The sequence below is a fragment of the Oculina patagonica genome, chromosome 8, assembly GCF_052425735.1.
Source record: "Oculina patagonica isolate OP01 chromosome 8, crgOcupat, whole genome shotgun sequence".
NCBI lineage: Eukaryota > Metazoa > Cnidaria > Anthozoa > Scleractinia > Oculinidae > Oculina > Oculina patagonica.
This window is the reverse complement of record NC_135765.1, coordinates 25953818-25966339: the sequence shown is the minus strand read 5'-3', so window position 1 is coordinate 25966339 and position 12522 is coordinate 25953818. Positions and strand designations below refer to the sequence as shown.

The window sequence follows — 12522 nt, the reverse complement described above, 5'->3', positions numbered from 1 at the left end:
CCTCCCCCTGCCTCCCTGCCTCCCTCCCCCCTCCCTTCCTCACTGCCTCCTTCCTTTCCTTCCTCCCTCCCTCCCTCCCCCTGCCTCCCTGCCTCCCTACCCTACCTGTACCGTACTTGTAATGCGTTCATAACGCAAATTTATGGATTCAAATTCCATTCAGTCCATTCAAAGTCGACCTTCGTGAGAAATTGAAAACTGGGATGATAGCTCTCAGGGAACAGGAAAAACTTTATAATCTTGGTGACCGGGAAAAGTGCGCAATAAATGTCATTTCTAAGGCCCCGTTCACACTGACCCGGGTAAATTTGAAAACGGAGAAATTTGAAAACGCCGCGTAAAATGTTTTCCGTCCACATTAACCCGGGTAAATTTGAAAACGATACGCTTCATTAGTAAGTAAAAGTAAAAGTAAAGTCTTTATTTAACGAGGGTAGCACTAAAATAACACAAAAATACTAACAGTTACAATTAAATATAAAAATACACTATTTCACGTTCCAAGTCCAAACGCTCATTGGTGAGCGTTTTCGAAAAGCTCCGTTTTCGGTGACCGAAAACGCCGTTTCAGTGTGGACGGTTGGCCTAAACGGAGAAAAAAAGATGCGTTTTCAAATTTACTCGGGTCAGTGTGGACGGAGCCTAAAGTGTAAATATATTTCGAGACTTCAAAAATTTGCATACTGTTAATTTTCTTTGTCTTTATCCTAGACACTGATTTAATATACGTGTAGGCTCAGTGTTTATGGCCGTAGTTTCAAACCCGTGCGGGCAGTTTTTATTTCTAAAATGTATTGTGTTATCCGAAATAACGTTCTCGGTTCACTCTACTCTGAGGCAGCGAAAGCGAACGGTCCACTTCAAAATGAAGTTCAAAAACCCAAAGAAAGCACAGCGGGAAATTTCCAATGCTTGGTAAACAAACGTAATGACCGCGAAACATGTTAGACCGCCGAAATTTTCTTGTCTGTGTTTCTCATAAACTACTTCCGGCAAAGAAAAGACTAAAAAGAAGGATATAGTCATTTCAGTAAGAGACGTTCATACTCAAACTTCGACTAGGATAATTGGTTTTACGCTACACAGTCAGGAGGTAGGTGGAATATTTTGATATGTAATGTAAATTGAAGTAATTTTCTTGATGTTATCACTACAACTGCATATAGCTATCTATTGAAAACCACACGCGTTTCCCATGAAAGAGTATCGGAATCGCCGATAGAAGGCCCTACTTCCATCCCGATGTAAAGGCGAATTAAAAAAGAACCTAAAAAACTTTTAGTACTGTAATGCACAGTCAAGTCTACGCCGAGTCTACGAAAGGAGCTTATTATACATGTAATTCGTAACGACGAGTGCGAATAAAGCTAGTAAATTTAAATTAAAACAACTAAATTTCTCCGAAGTCCTCGTTTTTTTTTTTTCGTAAATCTGACGAACCCTCGGTGAATAAATCAAGTGCGTAGCGGTTGAAATTCTCCAAAATAAACTGTATGTCGTCAAGGCAAGACTTTGTAGTATTCTAGGTGTTTTAGGACAGTTTTAACTTTATTATAAAGTTTAACTATCAACTTTTTTAATTCGGCTCCTAGCGGACTGCATTGTTGTGTGTAAGGCCAATTATACCATCGATAGAAAATCCTGCTTATCAGAGATTGAGAGAGTTAAATACTCCATCCCTCGTTATCCATAATGAATAGTTAAAAAAAATAAAATAAAAATAAAAAATAAATTGTGTTTATTGTGGTCATGCACTTAGCTTCATATCTCTACGAGATAGCTAGTTTGCAGGCATGCCACTGAAACAGAGGAAACAAATAATTTAAATGAACATAACAAGGTTAAAAATCCCAACTGGCAGGAGGCAGACCAGTTGGCTATATACAAAGCGTGGTCGAGGAAACAAAAGTAGCTTTTGGCCAGGGCAAGTCTTGAACCGGGAACCTCCGGATTACAACACCAGCGCCCCAAACCAATCGGCCACGCTTGCCTCATCAAATTATCAAAAACCGCCTCATCAGGGAGAAAGTTGAAATGTAAACAGAAAAGAAATCAAAGTATACATAACTCAGACATGATCTGAATTCCTCTGGTTTTATTATTGCTTCCAAAGTCTTCTTTTAGAAGTGACTAAAGTTAATGGTACAACGAACCAAAAATGACCTTTCTTAACGCCACCAGCTCCGTAAAAATAAAAAATAAGAAAAACACCAAAATTTCGCTTGATGGCACTCAAAACAACAGTCCAAGAACGGCCTTTTCAAAACTCCCATCCTCAATTTCGATTTTATTTCAGACTTAGCATGGCTCTTTTTCTAAACTAACACTCCAAACTGATGTCAGACTAGAATAATAGTAATATCATCTCTTGTCCAGTTTATTTTTAAAGGACAGCGCACTCTTTTCAGAGGCGAAATGTGTTTGTTAGGTGCGCTTTTCAGAACAAAAGGAATAAAACCTGGAAGCGTTAATTTACTTTTTAGCAATATTTATTTCACTCGTACTAGGCTATAGAATAATACCTTATTATAGGAAATTAACGCTTCATGAAATTAGCGCGAATTTAAAAAATTCGCGTTAATTTAAGTCGCGGTATTTTTTGTTAACGTTAATTTCCGCGCCATTAATTAAGTGAAGCGTTAATTTCCGCGACCTTAATTTCCATTATTTTCGCGCCAATTTCTTGATACAGTCCAGACGTTCTTATCTCCTAGAAAAAGGCATTATTTCATTAGGGTGGAAATCTGCCGGATCACTAAAACTGTGAAGAACGCTAAAGTATCACAAACATTGTTTCCGTTTTGGGTTATACTTGATTATACGCCTAGTGTTGATATCAACTTGTTCCTGTTGTCTTTTAAAAGTGTTTTTCTTTGTGTACGTCGCGTTAATTTCCTTCATTTTGAAATGTCACCCCCTCTTTCGCGTTAATTTCCTTTATTGGAAAGTAAATTTTCCTTCGATTCGCGTTAATTTAAGTCGCGTTAATTTCAAATACCTTAATTAACACAAGCGTTAATTTCCTATAATAAGGTATATAGAGGATATTACACGGCGGCGCGAAGATAGAGTGATTTCATTTAACCCGTGAAACAATATCGAACAGTTTGTGCATAATAGTCGAACAGAAACAAAAGAAAACAATGGAATTTGTGTCTAATAGTATCTAAAAGTGTAATAACTATTTCACGGGTTAATTGAAATCACTCTATGAATTTTATTTTCGAGTGGTAAAGCAATATTTTACGAATGAGCGCAGCGAATTAGTAAAATATTGCTTTTACCACGAGAAAATAAAATTCATATCTTCAAGCCACCGTGTAATTTTCTTTTTATTATATAGACAAAAATCATGCATGAAGTAAACGTTAAAAAAATGTTATTAATCAAAAGCTTAAACACGAGCGACGGCTATAAATTATAACAATTGAGCAAATTGCGAAACTGAAAGGCAAAATTTCGCGAACTGAAGCTTTCAAAAGATGTATAACGTAAATGAAAAAACAGTCTGTTTATTAGCTTTCAGTCAATGTCACTGACAATAAATAATTCACCGTTTTGAAATCTGTTTCTGCTCAAACTCACCGGTCCGCTTTTCTACTGATTTCTGATCGCGAAGTCTTGTAGTTCGGCAGCTGGAATTTCTTGATTTCTCTCCCTTCGTCTGACTTTCCACAAGCAAGAAGCTCTTTTAAATAATTTCAAGTCATATGAAGTTTTCTTCTTCGTGTTAGCACTTTCCTGCTCCTCAGCAAAAGCTTTTATTTTGAACTTCAGTGAACTTTATGAATCACCGGATAGCTCGCCATTTCCAACCGGCGTTTGGCAGCCTTGCACAAACAACCGTGCAAAGGCGGGAAATGACGTCATCGATATCCTCACTGGTGAGGATATGGAAAATACGACACTACAGTCCCGGATGCAGTTTCGTATGAATTTTACGAGTGGTCTATTTTCCAGTAAAACACTCGCGGCTATATAATAAACCTTTTTACTTCTTAGCAATATTTATTTCACTCGTACTACACTATAGAAATAATATACCTTTTCCTTTATTGAAAAGTAAAGATAGGCAACCGACTTAGAAAAAGATAGGCGAATGAATAGTAAAAAAAACTTTCAGTAGAATCGCGATTCCTTGAACCTCCAGCAGGGGAAACAAAAACTGCTTTGAGAAATCGGTGGTAAAATTACAGACGAGTACTATCCAACGGGGAAACGAAAATTAGTTCGAGAATTCGAGAGTTCGCTTCGAGAAATCGGGATTCTATTTTAAGCGTATTTATAAGATATAGTTTTGACTCAGCTAAAAGACTAGTGTGTGGATTTTTAAAAATATTATACCTTCCTTTAGATCCCTCAAGTTCGTTGATAAATATCAATTACTAAAAAGTCCGCCTTGCTCATATATTATATACCCTGGGTGCCCAGAGGGTTTTTTTGAAGGCGCTTCATACAGAAGGTATCTCTTAATGCAGCAATTTGGACGTGGTAGATTAAGAAAATAGATTAAAACATTCAAGACGATTTGGGATTTTGAGCGACACTGAATATAGCTAGTTTAAATGGTAATTCTGTCATTCACAGGTTTAAAAGGAGAATCATGTTCTCTGTCTCGGTATTGGTTTACATTTGTTTCGGATCTATGTTCTGCGGATGCGTCAACGGTTACTCAGAGAAAAGTAAGTCATGCACATGCAATTGTCCTCCAGCCTATTTATAATAACCTCTTTTCCTGCCCTAGTGCGAAATATAATTTATTTTATTAGAGTAGTAATGTTCAGTTGTACATTGCATGAAATGATTTTTTTTTACTAAGTCCTCCCCCCCCTTTTATTGACCACAAAGCAATAACAAAATCAAAAACACAAAATGGAAAATAAATGAAAATAATAAAGTATTGACATCATTTACAACATTTGTATTAAAAAAGGTTCCTGAAGGGGGGTATAAAATCCTATCTCCCAGCCTATTGTTTTCCCGATTTTCCAAATCCCAGTCCCTGTTAAGTTCCATTGTCTATTTGTTTGTGATTCCCAGTCCCAGTGACCCAAATCCCAGTTCTCATTTTACGCCTTCAGCACTCTCTGTAAATGTATTACATACTTACATCAATGACGTTCTACATATAGAAAGAGATACATATAGATGGAAGAAATTTTTAATGAAACTTTAAAAACAGTTCAGTTAAGGTTGTATTAACCAACAAATCACGAGAATGTGCATTGGACAATACTTCAATATGCGGGTAAAATTCCAGTTGAAATGGCGAAAATCGATATTTAAACTTGACTTCTTTTTCCTTGTACAGATTACGCTCTTCACTTTCCAAGCAGAGGAGTGACTGATTATGCCAACATCTGGGGCATGCGCAGTTTGACTCAGTTTACTGTGTGTTTTTGGATGAAGTCGAGTGCTACAAATGAAGGAGTACCATTCAGTTACGCTGTACCAGGACAGCAAAACGAATTGCTTATTTATGACCATACGTACTTCCGTCTAAACATTGGGAACCACTGGAGGTGAGATTAGATAATTACAGTTCTACAGTCTGGGCAAATTTAAGTGCAGGTTACCCGAAAAAGGTTTCGTTCAGTTAGTCCCGATTTGAAATTTGCTGACTCTACTTGGTAAATCCAGGACGAACAACAAAACAAAAAACATTGAAATTGAAACCTTATTGCAAATTCACTAAATAGATAAGACAAAACCGTTTAGGGAGAGGCCTGGAGGAGTAAAATTGGATCCGAGATTTGCCTATGTTTTCAATGGGAAAAAGGAATTCGTGTCACTGGAACTGGGAATCATAAACCGAAAACATGGAAATGGGATTAGGCTTTGGACAAAACATAAGCTAGGAAATGAGATTTGAGCAAACGTTGGGCTGGGAAATAGGAGTTATCCTCCCCCCCCCCCCCCCCCCTTAGGACAGTAGCAATGTTTCTCCATGATTATTTACTCTCTGTCCAAAAAAAAGATTCACTCAAAGCCGTATTTCGGCCCTTTTTAATCAAATACTCAAGGTGCGCGGTAATATGAATCACTTCAAGCTGTTGAAAACGGCGCGAATTTCAAATCTACCTGCAGACTGGGAACGCTATACGCATGCAAAGGGTAAAACTACAAGTCTCATAAAAAAAAAAAAACAAAGAGAAGTTTCTTCCGCAAGAAAATCGACGAAAACAAAGGAAATCCAAAAGGAGTTTGGCAAGCACTCAAAACATTAAGTGGGACTAGTAAACCTCGAGTTCGCATCGATGAATTAAACACAGGAAACAAAATCGTTTGTGACGAAGCTTCCATTGCAAATGAGCTTAATCAGTACTTCGTTAATATCCTAGATCAAATTGGCAAGGAAAACGACGCTAGCGTAGAGTTTGATGACACCAAGCTGAAACACTTTGTCTCTTATTTATAGATTTTCGTAAAGCTTTTGATGTTATAAATCACGAACTTCTTCTAAAAAAGCTGCGTATTTACGGTGCAAGCCCTCCGTCTGTTGCCTGGTTTCAATCGTACCTGTCTCAGAGAAATGAATTTATTACATTAGGGAAAACCACATCTGAACAGCTGACTATCATACAGGGCGTTCCCCAAGGATCAATATTGGGACCGGTGCTCTTCCTTCTGTTTGTCAATGACATGCCTCTAAACGTTCACAAATCAACTATGGATATCTATGCAGACGATACCACCTTGTCTTTAAGCTCAGACTGGAAAGCTATTCCTGCACTAAACAAATCATTAACAAAGGACTTGACAGAAGTTGAGAAATGGGCTAGTTAGAACAAAATGTTTATAAATACCAAGAAAACCAAAACGTTGTTGGCTACGGGAAAGCGTCTGCGCAGACGTATAGCCCATGACACAGGAAAACTTGAAGCTAGGATGAAAAACGCAGAAATTGAACAAGTTGTTAGCCATAAACTTCTTGGAGTGATAATCGACGAGGACCTAATTTACGAAGCACATGTTGATGAACTATGTAACAAACTTTCAAAACGAATGGGTCTTCTACGCCATATAAGCTGCTACTTGAAAAAGAATCAAAAATTGATCTATTATAACGCAGTAATCAAACCACTCTTCATGTATGCAAGCACAGTATGGACATCGTGTAATAAAGAGGCACTCGAGAGAGTTCTCCGTATGCAAAAACGGGCTGCGCGTATTATTCTTGCAGCACAACGTACTAGTCGAACTGTCACTTTATTTTACAAGCTAAACTGGATCCCCTTTTACAAAGAAACTTATATAAATCGATGTGCATTGGCCTACAAAAGGATAAACGGAACTTTACCTGAATACATGAACACACCTTTAAGGAAAAACTCTGACGTCCATTCGAGAACCACTAGAGATTGTAATTTAAATTTATTATGCCCCCCTCACAGAAACGCCTCGGAGGGAGGACGCACCTTCGCCGTCAGAACTATTAAAGATTGGAACAGTTTACCCCGGTCTTAAAAAACAGAGAAGTCCGTTAAATCATTTAAGGCTAAATTATGTAATACTATTTTTAACTCTCAGAAAAATGATGGAATTTTTTAATATTTTTTTTTTCTTTAATGTACTCTTATTATTCGTAGTATGTTTGTAATTGTAAGTCCAGTTTTATTATTTGTAACCATTTTTTATAGCAACTTAATTAAGTATTTTATTGTAAATAATATCGTATTTTAGCATTTTATTGTAAATAATATATTTTTAGCATTCTAATTTTTTTTAAGCTGAGGGCCCCAAGTTTACCAGTAACTTAAGTTACTGTCACGGGTCACCCTCATTAAATAAAGTCTTTAACTTCACTTCGCTTCAGACTTAATCAACACTTTAAATACCTCAGCCGGCGAGAAAATGTGTTTGCTAGTCAGCAACTGTTTCCCCCAGCCGGGATCGACTTAACCTGCCTGACTGATTGGAAAAAATATGCCTAGTTTCAAAAATATATTTTAAAAGTCAAAACACGAACTTTAGAACACTTGCTTTATTTTTCGGCTCGTTTTTATCGAATTGCTTCTGTCCATCTCTTCACTATATACCCTCGGACGTACACATGCAAATCCATACCCCTACCGTGGTAGGGTTGTGCCATCCACACACCCCTTGTACGTCCGATGGTTAATTTAACTAACCCTTCAATTACCTACCTTATTCTCCTTTATTTTCGCTATTTTAAAAAAATCGCGAACTTAAAGACTTGCAAAAAATAACGACCGCGATCTTTGATGTAGCGAAGTTAAATTTACATAGAAAAAATAATGTGACTCTGTTTTCAAGGGTCTAAATAATTTTAAATATGATGTTACAAGGAGCTATCAATTAATAAGTTTAGACGTTAATCAGTGTCAAGATTTGTCCTCAAGTTTTTCTTCGACATCCGAGTAATCATCTTCGCACAGTGCCTCCAATACATCCTTTATACAGTCGTCAAATTGACCATCCTGTCCCGTACAATTTTTTGTAAAAAAGAAAAAAAACATTGAATTGTCAATTTCGCGAAATAAATTCCCTGCAAACGCATTTTTTCTGCCCGATCGCGAAATAAAAGACTCGCGAAATGTGCCGATAAAATTTTTAAAATTTTTGTTCCTTTAAAATAATATCACTTGACATGGATAGCTTTTGAAAAAAAATCGCTTGTCAATGATCGGTGATCACTTTGTGACAAATTTGAATTAGATTTATTAGGATAGTAAAAAATAATGCGAGGACTGTGAAAGGTTTTGTCAACCGCAGGAGGGCATCTGAAAATGCATTGGCAATATAAAAATCTTGGAGGGCTCGGGCCGGGAGTTGTAGTGTCAGCAGTCAGTTGTCAGTGTTTTCGCGAAGGCGTCGGCTTACCAGTAAATATTTGGTAATGTCAGCTCACCGTTTTTTAACCCTAATTTATTACCCTTGTTTTAACTGAAGAACGTAGACCTGAATTGTTAAAAGTTGAGGTCACTCCTCTGAAATAAAACATGCACTGAGATTTTTGTCAAACGTTGCTTTAAGCAATGACGTCATCGTCATCGCTTAATGTCAGCATGCGAGTTGGGGGATGTCAGGATTACAACCTCGTTCTCAGGGTCCTCTCCTTCTATTCACTGGATTTTTGCAATCTTTACTGTTTTGTGAAGAACTGGTTTATCTGCATTAGTGTCCGTAGTTTGTGCAGTGTGGTTGATACATTGATACAGACCCCAAGTGCTCATTTCCTTGTGGTATTTGTGAAGGAGAATACTTCTTTGCACTTAAATTATCGGCAATCTGTGTTTGCTTTCTTGCTGTTAAACGGAGATTTCGGTTTAGGAGATAGTGTTGAACTTTCATTAGATTCAATTAGAAAAAATACGCAATACGCATAACCATAACATCCGAAAAATCGAACGATCACAGGGAGCTTATTTCTACATTTTTCGAATATAAGAAAGAATTCGAAATCAATGAAGCAGACTGCGCTATACATTCAAAGCGATGTAAACAAGACCGGTTTGACCTTAGTAATACTAGCTCATACCCACGCCAAGTATCGAATGCCGTTAATGAAATGTGACAAATTTTGTTAAACAGCAGCAACAACAATAGGATATCTAAAACTAAATTCAAGATTTCTGTTAGATTAAATTAAAATTCCGAGATTCTGGCGAGTCAGTCAAATGGCACGCGTAACAAGTTACTATCTACTTTTATTCACGTTACCTTTTATGGCAAAATATTAAAGACGCGCTTGTTAAACGTCATCGCCTCTGCATGCATTGCGTGCTGTTGTAAATACGCAGTGATTTCTGAGAATATCTTCAGATTATATCCACGATTGCTTGCTAAATTCTTGTTTCCGACTATTGTTTCTTTTTCCACACTGGGAATCGGTCTATATGTATTTTACAGAAAGAAAGTCATTAATTAATTAGTTCAAAACAAGAGAGAAAAAATGAAGGTCCCCATACCTAGTTTACGAGAAAATGACGTTTTTCCTCTCTGGAGAACACCAGTCATAAAGAAAAAGCCGTTTTTTTTTTAATATCCGCGCGCTAATCAAGCGCGAAATTATGCGCAGTAAGGATGCGTAATGCAATGCTTAAGAATGACGTAATGCCAAACTAACACCAATAATTTTTGGTTTTACCCGTAGATTTTCAGAATGCAAGCTTTCATGAATTTATTTTGTTTTTTTTTACACTTCCAGGAGTGTACATGAATCAGCTAATGACGGCAGATGGCATCACATTTGCGTGACTTGGCGAAACAGTGATGGCGTTTGGCAATTCTACAAAGATGGAGCACTGCATATGCACACCAGGGGTCTGAGAAAAGGGTACACCATTAGTGGAGGAGGGTCCCTGGTGCTGGGGCAAGACCAAGATTCACTTGGAGGAAGCTTCGACTCCAGTCAGTCTTTCCAGGGATCCTTGACGAATGTCAACGTGTGGTCCTACGTCCTCCCGGGAAGTACAATCAAGAGTCTGTCCAAGTCTTGCCTGTCAGGGGAGGGGAACGTGTACAAGTGGACAGATTTCAGAGACGGCATCAAAGGAAAGGCCGGCATAGTCATCCCATCTCCCTGCTATCCGCTGAGTTCTCGGAGATGAGTAATCCGCGGCAGAAACACTTTCGTTTAAATTTTGATAACGGCCAGTTTAAGTAAAACTAAAGTAATCGTTAAAGGAACATTGCAACTGTAATGCAATGAAGCAATAAGATAAAATAAAGTAAAGGTAATCGAGCCAAGAACACAAGTGTAAAACGACGAGAATAAAAAGTGTGTCTTCACAGTAAATGCTTGTTCTTGTAATGTGTTTACCACGTAAAATTAGCACTTTTGAGGATTCAAATTCCATTCAAACTGAAAATCAAGCACTCCTGATAAATTGGATATAATTACAAGACCATTCGCCCAGTTCTCGATAGAGCTTAGTCAACTTTTAGGGTTTTGTGTGTGTGTGTGTGTGTGTGTGTGTGTGTGTGTGTGTGTGAGGGTGGGGGGGGGGGGGGGGAGAAGGGGAGGAGGGTGTGGAGTATGGTTGCAAATGTCTTAACAATCCTTAAAAAACGTCCAATTGATTTATATTAACCAAAGGAATGGCTCAAGTTTTAAAAGCACCAAAGATACCTGAAAATTGTTCACAATGTCCACTATTTTTAACCTCAAAATCTTCCATCCTCCCCATAACTAGTATACTCGCGAACCACCTCACAGAGACCAGTCTTAAGAAATTTAAGACAAATTGGACTTTTTAATTTCGCACTCAATATTTTTTTTTTTTTTTGAAAAGAAAAAGATTCGCTTCATGCATTTATAAGTGCGATATTTTTACAGAAACGGTTGCGATAATAAGAGTATTTGTGCAGTTTGCAACGTTTCTGAACAACCCAGTTGCTTTGGGCTAATTTTTCTGCGGAGTTTCGTACAGGGGTATTTTCGTGATTCGCAATTCTAAAGCTAAATTCTAATTTCCGTGAGACGTAAATTTTAACAAATAATTCTTCTTGACAAGCGTCCCAAAGGTTTTGTGTGACCCATGAAGAACTTGAATTAATAATCGATTTCATGACTTAGCCAAAATTTAACGGGGAAGATTTATGAAGACTATCAAAACACAAAATATAAAAATACGGCAACAAAGGTATGCAATTTGCAAAATGTAGTATTTCTTTTGCCTTTCTCGATTTTGCCTCTTCAAACACTCTTTTAATTCTTACCACTTTTCTTTGAGTGTGAGCAGCTCATTTAGTAATTTGAGAAAATGAAAGTCTGATATCCGTGATCCGCAATTTATTATTTTTTCCGCTCGTGAACTGTTCCAGAGCTCTTCCTCCCCCCCTCCCCCCTCCCCCTTTTGCCGTACCACCCTTTCTGCAGACTTGCCTACCTAAGCAGATAAAAAGGCGGTGAAGGGGGAGGGGTCTACATCACGTTTTACCAAAAATATAACAGGCATTTCACATTTTAAAAAAAGAGGAAAACTTTTTTCACACTTGTGAGATTTTGAAACATAACGTCCAAAGTACTGCCTTGTACGACTTCTTCACCGTCTGGTCGCTCCCTGTTCTTTGCGGAACAAAAAGGAAAATTAAGTCCCACTAAAGATATTGGTAATGTTTAATTCAATGGGATCGAAGGTTGGTCTTGAGGAACTGTTTGGATAGTAATTCATTGTTCGATCAAACTGCAAACTAAAACTAACTGTGCACAAACTCGCACGTGCAATACCCTAGAAAAATGTCACGTGAAACTACAACACAAAACGGATGTGACGAGACCGGATGTAACAAAACGGTAGCCGCAGCCATGTTCATGGTACATTGCTTTTTAATGGGTGTCGAAAATCGTAGGGCACCATGAATAGCGACGAATTAAGAGGAAATGCGCCAGGACTTCGAGTAGTTATTGGACAAAATTATGTACCAAAACTATTTACACCTGATTGCAAGCTTTTGTGTTACTGCTTCAAATATCTTATCGAAAGAAATCTTTTCTAACAACACCAAACATCGAAAACAAATTTCGAAGTTCCGCTGAATTCCACTGAATCGCTT

The 12522-nt window shown here is 37.7% G+C and overlaps 1 protein-coding gene across 1 annotated transcript; it reads left to right on the top strand.

Moving 5' to 3' along the window:
- The first annotated feature begins 1021 nt into the window (after window positions 1–1021).
- On the top strand, window positions 1022–10756 carry LOC144662491 (neuronal pentraxin-1-like). The gene is made up of 4 exons (XM_078523303.1): window positions 1022–1093; window positions 4588–4682; window positions 5312–5522; window positions 10172–10756. Exons 2-4 carry the CDS (start codon window positions 4604–4606, stop codon window positions 10572–10574), a joined length of 693 nt encoding a protein of 230 aa, XP_078379429.1. The 5' UTR covers window positions 1022–1093; window positions 4588–4603; the 3' UTR covers window positions 10575–10756.
- The last annotated feature ends 1766 nt before the right edge of the window (window positions 10757–12522 follow it).

Excerpts from the sequence above, each read along its gene's own strand:
- LOC144662491 (XM_078523303.1), top strand. The coding sequence starts at position 4,604 with ATGTTCTCTGTCTCGGTATTGGTTTACATTTGTTTCGGATCTATGTTC. Across the intron at positions 4,683-5,311 it reads CAACGGTTACTCAGAGAAAA|ATTACGCTCTTCACTTTCCA; the intron begins GTAAGTCATGCA and ends TTCCTTGTACAG. Across the intron at positions 5,523-10,171 it reads AACATTGGGAACCACTGGAG|GAGTGTACATGAATCAGCTA; the intron begins GTGAGATTAGAT and ends TTACACTTCCAG.